The following is a 13282-nucleotide window of genomic DNA, read 5'->3' on the forward strand; positions in this document are numbered from 1 at the left end:
GCTCTACCCGAGTTTTTTTACACACTGGTATTCCCGCAAGACACATTACACGTTACAAGCTACTTACCATTGAGAGATGTCTTGAAGTAACTGCTTTTCTTCAGCCTGTACAGTCTCCACTTCCGGATTGGATTCGGGATCCAACACATAAGGCTGTATGTTAAAAGTGAACATTTTAAAAATATAAATCGCCGTTTATCAACTCATATAAAGTTGGCGGCACAAACCGGAAGTGTTTCTATACACTCGGCAGTGTGACCAACCACAGCAGAGTGAGAGTGCCTGGAGGCGGGTCGTGGGTGGAATACATTAAAACAGACCGTTTTCAAGGGAACCACGAAATCCAAAGAAATACAGCTGAATAGGTGCAGATACTTGAAGAACTAGAACGCTTTCTGTGCTGGTTATCGTGTGTAGCTGCTCTATAGGAGTCAGCTGAAAAATGAGCATAATAGGTCCCCTTTAAAACTTGTAGTCGCACAAACTGATGAACTGAACTGAACCAAAACATACTGCTTGATGGAAACAAGTTTGTAGTGTAGATTTATCTACCCATGTAACACACTGCGCCATGGCAACAAGTTGCACTATAGCCAAAACCATTAGGGTCACAGGTGGAGCCTACCCGAGCTGACACTGGGTGAGAGGCGGAACACACCTTTGACTGGTCGACATCACAGGGCACAAATAGGCAACCAACCATTCACACTCACATTTAGTGCCATTTTATCCAATCAGAAGTCAGAAAAAACATCATCCATAAATATGGAATCAAATGCGTGTCTATATTCAATACCTTAGTTGAATCGGAGAAAAAAAACAATAAAAAACAATAAAACAATAAAACAAAAACAATGTGAGAAGAAAAAGGTGCACACGGTAACGCCATTGAAAGGAGACAAGCCATGGAGCATTTCCAAAAAAAGGTCTACAGCCTTTTATTCAACATTGGCATCTCTATTCTTTCAAATGGGATCAAAGACTAACCGGGATAATCCGCCAAGCTCCCATCTTTATCGCCTGAGCAGCACTGAGTGACAAGAAGAAGCTGTATTTTATCCCATGCTCTGTCACTGTTTCTCTGTCTCTGCCATTGTACTGCTTGATTGTACTCTTATGAGTCACACAAGCGCACCTGCACCCATGTGTTAAGTAGTGGCAAATAAAAGCCCAGCGTCCATTTACACAACAAAGAGATGTAACCCGCGAGGCAAGTGTTCTTTGGCTGCCCCCCCTCCTCCTCTTCCTCCGTCTGACAAGACCTCAGATATATCACTTACTTAAGAGGAATAAGGCAGCACACGCTCCTGCCGCTGCCTGAGAAGGCTTCTCCCCCCCCCATGCTCTGACAAACTTCTTTTCAAATACAAATCGTGAAACAAAACACATGCCAGCCTTTCATGTTCCGCAGCCTGTTCCATATTTGATCTCTGAGTAACGGCAGCGTAGGTGACGGTTTTCAAAGCATTCAAGGGTAAAGCCGGTCTCAGGATCCCTTACCAAAATAAGAAATATTATTTAATAATAATAATAATAATGACAGAAGGAAGATGGAGTTAAGCAAACCAGTTGCTTATTAAGAAAGAAATAATTGTCTCGTACCAGTTGAGGCAATTCAAGCAAGGACTTAATTTTTCAAAAAAAGAAAAAAGTGTGAATTCACTAAGGTTTTACAAAAGAACATCTGACTTAGTGATTTATGCATATTAATGAACTCCAAACACCCCCCCTCCGCCAAAGTGAACGCAAGCTGAGCTCCACACTTCTCTGCATCCTAATGGTTTCTGCTCCGCCGGGATCATTACCAGCAGAATTTTCTGATATTCTGTGCTATTAATCTCTGTCTGTCCTCCTGTTCAGCGACGTAATGACTAATTAAACATCAAAAGAGCAGAGCTGGGGATCCGCTCTGACAGCCTCTCTTTCTCCCAGGAGAGCCTGTGAGGAGGCTGGACTGTGACAGGGCACCACTGAAAATCAATCACCTCCAAGTACAGCAGCGTTCACATGTATACATACACACACGCGCGCACACACATACACACATTTCAGCATAAAGTCATACAAAACAATCCGTTCAATAGCAAATAAAAGATGCTGCAACTTGGCTTTGCGAGTAAACACACACAGTGGAGCTAAGCAACAAATAAGCACACAATTCAGCTGCAATTCCCATCCAGTGGCTGTGGTGATGATGTCAAGGGCGTTCTTTTGTGTATAGGCCTTGACAGGTTGGCCATCTGAGATCAGCACAGATCTATATGTATGCATGTCTGTGTGTGTGTGTGTGTGTGTGTGTGTGCTAAGGTGAGCTCACTGTGAAATCTATTTATATGAGAGGTAGATGATCTTCCACTCACAGATGAAGGCAAGCCAGGAGGGACCTTGCGAACCTTTTTTGTTTGTAGAGGATCTATGGAGAGAGATGAAAGACACACTTTTATTCATTCACAAACAAACACACAAAAGTATTGAGTGTGCTCCATAAACACAGCACAGCTCCAATCGCCTATCCACCAACAATATAAAAAATATTTCTTTATTGCTTGGGTTCAGGATTATCATAATATTTTAGAAGTAATGAAAATGAATGAATAAATGAAAACAATCATCTAGTCAAACAATTAATATAGGTTAATATAACAAGAAATTAAAGAACATTAATCTCAATTAATTTGTATTTCATGGATATGCATTTATAGTAGTAATATAAAATAACATGTTTTTGTTGTTTAAATGTTATAAGAATTATTTGTATTTGTAGCAAAGGTGTTTCAGCTTTGTTTAAAAGAAGACGTATTGTGTGATACAGTTGTCCCTCCTTTAGCGTGGGTAATTGTTTCCAGCCAAAACCGCAATAAGTGAATTTCTGCCAAATAGGATTCAATATTAATACATTTAATATTATTTTAGCATAGAAATCCTGTTTCTGGCTTTCGAAATATGTTTTTTTTACCATTATTATGCGATCACTGTGGGGGCAGAAGAGAAGGCCACTGTAGCATACAGAGCGAGTTAGCTGCTCCATTTTTAGTTTTCTAAACGGAGTGGGGAAGAAGGACTCAGTACTAAAGTACTACTAGTGAATACTACAAAAACTCCACAAGGAATGGGAGGAGAACTTTGTTCGCTCCATCATGTCGGACATGCCATGGCTGACTACATGCACTGTGAAGGTAATATCATTTAACATCATGCCTCAATGTAACCATGTGACCAGAATACTACATAAAACTTGTTTTTCAATATGTTGAAAAAAAGAGATAATTTATTAATTAATTAACTTTTGGAAAAAATGTGATAGCGAGAGGGAGTGATGTCCAAACCACAATGTAGCGAGGGACGACTGAATATATGTAAATGTTTCATCAAGTCTTTCAGAAAAGTCATACTAACCAACTGGCGGAGGATCCTGTAAAGAGCGTCTTCTGGGATTGGCTGTGTTGAATGAGTAAAACGGAGCGGGTGATTTTGTCGACGTTGTCACTGAACTCGGGCTTGTCAATCCCACGTCCGAGCGAACAGATGACTGGAAGAGAAAACACAAATGCATCAAAATGAAGGCAAAAGACAAATCATTTTCAGTTGTTTATTACCCACTTGGTAAGGTGCTTTCTTACTATGAAATGAAAACTATCAAATCAAACACTCACATTCCTGCCATATAGAAGTGATATATCACATAATATTAAAGGGTGTGATTGTTTATTAGGTGCTACAATACAATTCCAGCCTTTACTATGCCAAACACCAATATCTAATTGACCCCTACAACTCCAGCAAACAGGGTTAATAGGTCAATTAGGAGCTTGATCTAATCAGCAGCAGGCCGCATTACGATGTCGAGTACAACTCCGATCTATGTTTAGTTGCTCGCCTGCCAACTGGCGCACGTGCCTCTGGGAATCCCCTGTGCAGGATAACGATGGACACGCTGACCCGTGAACTCTCAAACCTTCTAGTAGATAAAACTAGTGCTTAAACAGAACACAGATTTGTTTTTTTTTTTGTGCTAAAGCTGTGTCGGTGGCTCATTTGAAAGTAACAACAGTCATCAAAAGTATTGGACATAGTGACAAAAATTTAATTCAAAAGGAACAAACTGGCTCTGTAAAATGACAACCTGTCAGAGATGCCACAAGCCATGTCTGCTCTTGACTTTGTTCAATGATATTGAACCATTGCACCAACTCTGTCTGCTCTCACTCTTCAAGAGAAAATCACTAAGGAAGCATAGTCTCAGTGTACCCGAGACTGGCAGGCAGAACCACATGAATGAATCAATCCACAGCAGACATCTTTTTTTAATATGAGTCATTAGCCATGTCCAGCAAAGTGGCAAGTAGCCATGAGGCAAACGGACCCATCATCTAATTCAATTATTTGGATGAAACATTTGCCAAAAGAGCAGATCAAATGTTACAAGTGCAGAGCATGCTAAAAATCATTCAGTGTATGTATAACGGTATGCATATTTATAATAACAAATATGGGAAAATAGTTTAGAGTAGGTATTGCTAAAGAAGAATCCATCCACCTGTCCATTTTCCACCACTTATCGTGTTCAGGGTCAAGAAGATGATGTCAGTCTCATTTCTTGCAGTGGAGCAGGCTTTGTACTTTTGGCAGTATATTAATCGTGTTTATTGAATAATTGGACACATACATTTGGAACATTTACATTAAGCAGTATGAGGAAAGGACGAATTCATAGTTATTTATTATGAGGCAATTATTTCTGCATTTCACATTTTCATGAGCATTTTCAAGTTTTAACTTTGGTTTTACAATAGATTTTGTTTGTTTTTGCTGACTGCAAACTGGAGCCTGTATATACGCCGCTCCACTCGACGAGAGCCAACCTTCCTTTTTTGTGGTTTTTGAAACATATTGTGCCTATGATACAGTTAGCAGGATTACAAGAAATAAAAAAAAAATCTCAATTTAAATTAAATTTTGTGGTGCGGTTGTGCAAGAGCCTGGGAACCTATTATTATTATTATTATTAAGATCATTATGTGATCTGAAACTCACCTGGCAACCTGATGCTCCAGGATCCCTCCCAAAGCCATGAAATGTAGCCCTCTCTGATTTCCCTGGAAAAGAAGGTACTTTGTTGACATTGGTGATTACAGATGGAAATTAGTTGAATGCTAAATCTGGAGGACTCATCGATTCTGTATGAATAATGCAACCTTCACAGTCCATAAACGAAAAGTAAAAAATCATCATAATAAAATAAAATAAAGTGGGCATGATTAACAGGATTTTTAATTTATGAATACTGAAAAATATTATTTATGGATAAAGTTAAGGAGAGCATTCTAGTTTTTTCCACACAAGTTTTTCGAGTGTGTAATACAGTGTTGTAACGTTGTGTAAATTGCCTCTATGTGAGGTAAACAAAGTTAGATGAAACTGTTAATCCAAATGTCCACCATGATCTAAGACTATTATACAGTGTTGTAAAGTGAAATAAAAATATATGCAGATATACACAGCCTCCCACTTCAGTTCACACTTCCATGCAGGATTTACATAGGCTCATACATTCATTTGAAAATGCTCAGAGTAATGTATTTAGTTGCAAGGTGATATATCACATGTTTTGAAAGCAGCTAAATTGTTATATAAAATGTAGTTTACTCCATTGTATTAAATCTAGTATCATAACAATCATCATTTTGATGATTGTTTACTGATTCCATCAATCCATCAGCGTGACATCCAGAGCACACATCACAGAGGATGCATCACAGGTAGCCAGCCCTCCGGGAAGAAAGAAAACATCCACAAGCACATTAATCACACACACAGGACAATATCTAAACTCAGCTGTTTCAGTCGCTGAGGAAAACAAAACACACCAACAAACGTAAGCCCCTATGTGAGAAAGATGAATCATTTTAACGGCATCATACATTAAATTGGCCAGACAGAAATTCTGTTTAGATGAGGGAACATGTAAATATTTTAGTGAGCTAAAAACTTGCATTGCATGGATGTTCTCCTACACTTGCTTTCACAAGTAAAAGGACAAGTGCAGGTGAGCAGAGCCGTGTGTATCATCTCAGCAGTACTACAAGAGAAAGTTGCAGTGTGCAGACTAAACTACATTTGTGGACACTGAGAGCTGAGTATATCGGTGAAGAACATTATCTCGCAAAGCCGCTTCTCTTGTAACAGTAACATGATACATTTCTGAGCCACCACTCTGTAAAAAAGAAAAAAAAGGATTAAGTTGTCGGATACAACCACCTTGCGCTATCACAGCGGGATGATCAAATAACTCCTTTCACAGAACTTTTATTGAATTATTGTCAAATGTCTGATTCTCTAGCTGGGTCTACTATCATTCCACAAATGTCCTCAGAGGTTTGAATGTGGTCAAGTTCAAAGTAAAATATTCACTGGCAGCATGTGTTTTGTCAAACACACCGTGTCTGATGTGAATAATTGATGCTCAGTGCTGCAATTTCAAGTCCCACCAGGGCACAAACATGTTTTATAAAACACCCACTCAGATCAGGCCGAGGCAAGGAGAAGCATCCCCAAATCTACTCAATAAACAATAACACCTATACTTTGTGTAAACAGAGTTAAACCAAAGAAATACAGTGTACACAACCTTACATAAATATTTATAGCGTTGAGAAAAGCTATGATGTTGTCAAGGTGTTTACTGGTGGTGTAGGAGAGCTTACACTGTATAGTGACCCGTACTGTTAAGCTAGTAATGATAAACAGAAGGCAACCACTTAAATTGATCCTAACAATAAAGTAGGGCTGCAACTCACAATTATTTTCTCACTCAATTAATCTGATTTGCTTGTCGTTTCGATTAATGGAGTAGTTGGGTAGGCCATAGAGTCTAGGGCCTAGACGGACCAAATCAACATAGCAGAAAAGTGGCAAAAATGTTGATCACTGTTTTCCAAAGCCAAAGCTGATGTGTGTGAATATCTTTCTTCTGCCTAAAACACAGCGATAATAGGTCTACTTTCATGGATAAAAAAATTAACATTTGATGGGTCAAAAGGAATCAGAGGATATTTACATTTTTGAATCAAAACTAATTAATTGGATACCAAATAGTAGTTGACTAATTGCATAATGGATTAATCATCAGTTCATCAATTAAAATTGTTGCAGCTCTACATAAAAAAACTGCACTTCCTTAAATCTTTTGCTCATTATCCACAATCTATATGTAAACCAAGCTTCAGCAATATTATGCATGTAGCAGCTAACACGAAGAACTATTTTTCTGGCATAGTGACAGAGCGCCACTACTGAGAGGTAACGGGCCCACTCCAAAACAATGCAATAGGACACTAATCTGAATTGACTAGCAAACAAGAACAACTATGAATACACAACCAGATTGGCTGTGTTGTGATATAATGCGCAATGTACTCCATGTATCAGAATCAATATCATGGTGAATTACTCCATGGCCAGCTATCCGTCTCGTCCAGCTGGTCTGGGACATCTCTTCCAGCATATTGTGGTCGGTGGTAAAAATGTTTCAGAAGGGTTTGTTAGCATTAATATTTCATTGTTCGTTGTGATGCAATCTTTTGGAGCAATGTCCTCCTTGCTGTATACACTTTCCCATTGATGGTAACAATGCCACTGAGTGGAGCAGAAACGCTCCATTTCTGTTGGCATGGTGTGGCAAGCTCCACATTTACACCACCAAGTAATGCTGGTGTAATGACTTGCTCCTCCATGTTCTTGCAGGCTCAGCTTCTAAAACCTGTAGCTCATCCTCCCAATATACATTGTTAGCTCCCTCATGTTAACCGTTTTTCTCTCTTTATAACGCACAAAAAATGGAAAGATGCATGTTCATGTTTCACATAAGGATTGTGGACAATGGGCTATGAAAAATGCAGTTTTCCTTTAAAGTAAAGACATTTGTTGGTCAACATGTGCATATTAAGCTTGTCAAGTGTGAATGTAAATATTGAAATGCCAACAAGGCATCTTCAGCGAGTCTTTCTTGTGTCACCATTATTACACTTAAAAAGTCTAATTCCTTTCATATGCGGTTTGAGTGCCCAAACCTTTTATCACTCCAGTGTGCTAAGTCAATGACACAATGGTGCTGGATTGTCACAAAGTAATCACTTGTGTGTCTAAACTAGCGAAACAAATAGGTTTTTGGACTTAAAACAAGATTTTCTAAATCCAACAAAGCTCACACACTGATTTAAATTTGGACCGAGAGACGTACAGTAATTGTGTGCTATAGAGAGTTCAGTGTAAAAAATGTATTTGTTCAGAACAAGATGAGGTGACGTGAGTAGTGCACAAGATCACGATGTATAAGAGGATAACAATCACAAAGAACACCAGTATAAGCTACAGAGCACACTTTCTGCTGTCACACACATACACAACAAATCTAATGCAGGAAGAGAAGGATGGAAGAGGTGGGCTCAGCGCATTAATCCACTGTGCCACGTCCGGAGGTCACGCATTGACAGATCTCTTAGTTAATTTAGTTCAGGCCACGTGCAGCAGCTCTGACCTTTTTATCTTATCTTGGATCTTTTCTCTCCACTCCTCCCATTTATATGGGCTTGACTTCCTACATTGAACTCATCTGCCCTTCGAGTCTGTGGCTAAAAACAACAAATAACCAATGGCAGTTTTCCATTCGTCGTCTGATTAAAAAATGTATATGAAAACCTACAAGTACATCCACTCAAACAGATTTGCCATTAATGTGGGATGAGCATTGACAACATTTCCTTGACCTAATTAATCATCTATTCATCCATCCATTTTTGACCGCTTATCCTGTTCAGGCTTCAGCGAAAAGGCTGACGATGCCTTCGACTAGCTGTCAGTCAATCACACACATGTGGAGACTCACATTCACACCATCACTGGACACAGACTGAACCTGAGCTGCCTGCAGCTGAAATCAGAGAAGTCAAGTACTAGACCAGTCGTCGGCAACACGCAGCTCTTCAGCCTCGTTGTTGCGGCTCCCATGCCAATCTCTCTTATCCGAAGCAGAGGAGATGTATGTTTTTGAGTTAGAGTTTGAAATATCCGACTCACTGCTAGTCCGTGAATGCACCGACACTGCGTTCGGATTGCTTATTGGATGAGCAAGGGAAGGGACATCTTGACAGTGTGCTACCGCCATGGCTATCTATCCATAACCATGAATGCGGAAATAGAAAAATCTAGAAATTAATTCTGAATGGAATCACGCTGGCTTACCAACTCATGTACTTGGTACTTATTATTACAGTCCTCTAGAAATGAAAAGACCCATATAGTCACCTAGTACTACTCAATATAGTAGAAAATAACACGACAGCAGCCAGTGTTGTTATAATTATTATGATTGTGTCTGTTGTGAGATCTGTAAATGATTGTCTATATGTGCCCTGCGACTGACTGGAAACCAATTCATGGTGTACCCTGCCACTCGCCCTAAGTCAGCTGGGATAGGCTCCAGCATATCCCCACGACCCTTGTAACGGTAAGTGGCTTTTTTTATACCAATAGGACATATTCAACCACAAAATAGCATGATTTATTACTTTATATAGTAAACCATGATACATTTAAGCCACAAATTTCGAACCGCAATGTGGAGAGGGACAAGTGTATGGTATACTGCCATGCAGAATTAATCAATAATGCCTCTGCTGTTGCCAACAAAGAAGTGTACTCCATTTTGTCTCAGTTTCTTCAAGACACACAAGACAGAATAGTTTGTTTGTGATAGATGATGCCATTACTATGTCTATCCCTAATACCAATATTTACCAGTAAGTTTACTATCACTCAACTTAGGAGTTAACATTATGCAAGGAGATAAATGACACCAATGGAAAACATTGCGGAAAGAAATGGCCTTAATAATTACACAGTACCAGCAACATTATTTGTCTCCCACAGTGTGCTGTGCTGAGCGTGTATTCTGTTGCAGTTGCAGGGATGGTGTCGTCTAAGTGATGAGTCTGTGCCCAGTCCAAAAGCTAAATATAGCACTTTGTGTTGCAGCACAACTATTGTTTCTACAGACCTCAGAAGATTTTTTCCTCAAGCTTTGAGACTTCTGCCGTTTCTTCTCTACTGCAGGCTGCTGTCATGTGCCTTTTATCAGAAGTGGCTCGAGTTGTGTTGTGGTGTGTTTGAGCCACAGGCAAAGCAAATGTTCAACACACATTATTGTCACGTTTAATGCAATGATTTGTTGCAATGTTTCAGCAATTGACTTGTGAGTAAAATGTTGCTGATTAAATTGCAAAGAATGACTCCAAATGACAGCACCATACAAAAACACACAAGTTCTCACATATTCGGTGCATAGTTGTAATTCTGTATATTAAATAATTTTGGGGAACACACAGTCTCAAACTGACTAAACATAAGAGTTCAACGACAAAATAAACAAGAGGTGATGAAAAATCAAAGGTAGCCAGTCTTTCAGTGTGCTTATCGATCTCAGGGCTGCAGAGCAGCCCAGCGCTCCATTGTACTGAGCCACACATATTTTGATAACATGAAAGGTAGTGACCTAAGAGTCTCCAGGGATCAATTCAAAACCCTCACCACAAAAACAAGCAATTAGAGCCCATGCTTCGGTGCCCGTGAGGTACATTCCAAGAGCCTTTTTCCCCCCCATCTAGCAATAGAGTCGATTTCCCTTGCTCTAAGGAAAGCCAAGATCATGAAAACAAACACATAAATGAAGAAATGCTGTTTACGGAGAAGCCAAATTTGCTTAAAACACACCAGCTCAAATGTTTCCTTGAAGACGGTCATGTTTACTTTTGATGTCCATATTTTTTTCATTGAATGTAATTACCACAAAGTTACATAAGATAATTACTAACTATTCAAAATCACAGTACCACAGCAGAAGTAATGATTGTGTGCGGTGTTGTCACTTTTGTGGGGATTTCTGCTCTTCCCAGACTCTCACACTGTAAGAAGTGAAAATCAATTATGATAACCTTTAACGTAGGTTAAGTAGCTTAGCAGCAGGGGTGCTCTGCTCAGGGTTTTATGCTGCCGATTCCGATCATCCATGTGTAAGATTGGCTGATACAATCACATGAATTCACTGCAATTTTTTTTTTGTTTGCGGTTTTGGAAGACGTAGTCACTAAAGCAATTCCAATTTTGCGTGATTAAGATGTTTTTTTATGTCATCTATTTTTTTGTGTGCACAATTACACAGGATGGTGCGCACAGCGCTCTTATTGTGAAGGCCAGTGGTATATTCTGTGTTGAGATTGTGAAGCAAGCTTGACATGCAGACATAAGTATGTCTTGCTGCCGTGGCTTTCAATCTTATTTCACTCAGAACTTAGCGAGGCATCCTAAAATGCTCATTTACATTAACAAGCGGTAAAACACACACCACGTAAACACAGTCATACAGCTTCAGGGCGCGCACAAACAGCCAGCCACACTAGCATACTCTGCTAAACTAAGCTAACCCCATTAGATTCCATTCACGCCACACAAGAGGTAAGTTTTAAAGTTGTTTTTTTTTAAACTTTTTCCAGTGTTTCAGGTCACCATTTCTACATGTTTAGTTCAGGAGGGGGCAGCATAGCGTTTTTGAGGGGATGCCGCCACATTTGAAATATGGGAAAGCTGGGAAATATTTCTCCACACAAGTGCTCCTCCTCCTCAAAATTACAGTATTTTATTCACATTATATCAATTTCTGCGAGACTCTGTGTTTAACAGTAGATTCTGTGAACATGAAAATCATAGTCACCTACACTTCACTGCACACAGGGCTCTCTGCAGGCGGCAATAGTGCAAGCCACAGGTGATTGTTTTTGTGATTGGCTTTGAAAGGCATTTAATGGCATATACAGATCAAGTTTTTTTGGAAGTCATCCGATACTGAACCGTGGACAATGGATGGCAGCATCCCTACTATAGAAAACCTGTCACTGTGAGTAGAGATTCAAAAATGAGGTTTGTACTGTATTTATTATTGTATTTCAGATACTATTAAGAAGGGCATAGTGATAATTTTAGAGTTGGGACACCACGGAAAGATTCCGGTCTGATAATGTACACTTCATACTCAACAAGCAGGATCAAAACTAGCAAACTGCTGTCAGTGCTGTTCCTGCTACGTAGGATGATGATCTATTTATCAGTGCTCATGTCAACCTTTAATCTAATGTCACCATGAAATATACACATTTTTACCCGGAATTACTGTAAAATGAATGAACCAATGAATTATGTTCAATATTTTTTTAGTGTGCAGGAGGAGGGGTACGTAACTGTAAAAAGTTGGGCAACCACTGGTGTACTTTAGAAGCGACAAATAACATATTATTTGGCCATTGTATATTCTCGCTTTTTTGAGAATAAGGACTTTAGGCTTTAAGGTTTCTGAACATTCGTGTGAGAACCATAACCCAGAGATATTTTAGACTGTATTCAATGAAATTATGTTAGATGGAGGCACTGCGCCATTCTACCTTTGAAAAAGTTCCTTTGTTTTCTTCAGTTACGGGTTTTTGTTCCACCATCCATACATACGTTCAAAGCTTTTTGATGCTTCTAAGTTGTGTTGAGAGTAAATGAAAGCAGGATGGGCTAAAGGTTAGGTCTGTCTGTCTGGATGAAGAAGCAGAGGAGAGAGGTAGGATATCAAATAAGCTTCCTCTTCAAACCGTGCACCGTCCACCATTGAGAGTACTACATACAGTAGAATGAAGAAAGATGAGCTAATAATACAGAGGAAACACATCTCTGTTGCCATAAGCTCAACGCCAATTTTTGCATAGAGCCTTGTCAGCAGTGACTTATTCAACACAGCGAGAGCAAATGTTAATGACTCCTAATTTGCATTTTTTTTGTTGAAATGTCACTGATTATTATGTACCATGATGATAAATGCATCTGCTCATGCAGCCTGATGTGTAATTAGCCATTAGGTTGAATAACTAGATCAATTTAAGGAGAAGGATCAGGATTAAGAGAAATCAAGCTGGGGGGATGTGACAATGAGAACCAAAATAACATGGGCTGTTGCGTTAACGTCAGATAATCAACACAGACGGCATTAACCAGACTCATAATTGCAAAACATTAACCTTTTGAGTAAGTGTTGCCGATGCCTGATACTAGAACGCCGTTTTTCATCTGTCTTGAGATGTAGCATTAAAAGACACTGATCTAACCACCATTTTTGGTTGCTTAAGTGATTCAATGACTTATTATGCAAAACATCATTATTCATTATTTTACAGCTCTAAAAATAACACATTCG

General features: G+C 39.3%; 1 protein-coding gene across 2 annotated transcripts in view; it reads right to left on the reverse strand.

Annotated features, from left to right (window-relative positions):
• tcf12 (transcription factor 12) overlaps nt 1-13282 on the reverse strand; it is a 69690-nt gene that overhangs the window by 34873 nt on the left and 21535 nt on the right. For both annotated transcript variants that reach the window (XM_078795842.1, XM_078795843.1), the window contains exons 6-8: nt 5035-5096; nt 3397-3529; nt 2361-2413 (exon numbers count right to left, since the gene is read on the reverse strand). In XM_078795842.1, coding sequence (XP_078651968.1) covers nt 2361-2413; nt 3397-3529; nt 5035-5096 — 248 coding nt within the window. The remainder of the gene's footprint in view (nt 1-2360; nt 2414-3396; nt 3530-5034; nt 5097-13282) is intronic.

Source organism: Doryrhamphus excisus, linkage group LG13, assembly GCF_037039965.1.
Source record: "Doryrhamphus excisus strain RoL-2023G ecotype Guam linkage group LG13, RoL_Dexc_Guam_v1.1, whole genome shotgun sequence".
In the NCBI taxonomy this organism is placed as follows: Eukaryota; Metazoa; Chordata; class Actinopteri; order Syngnathiformes; family Syngnathidae; genus Doryrhamphus; species Doryrhamphus excisus.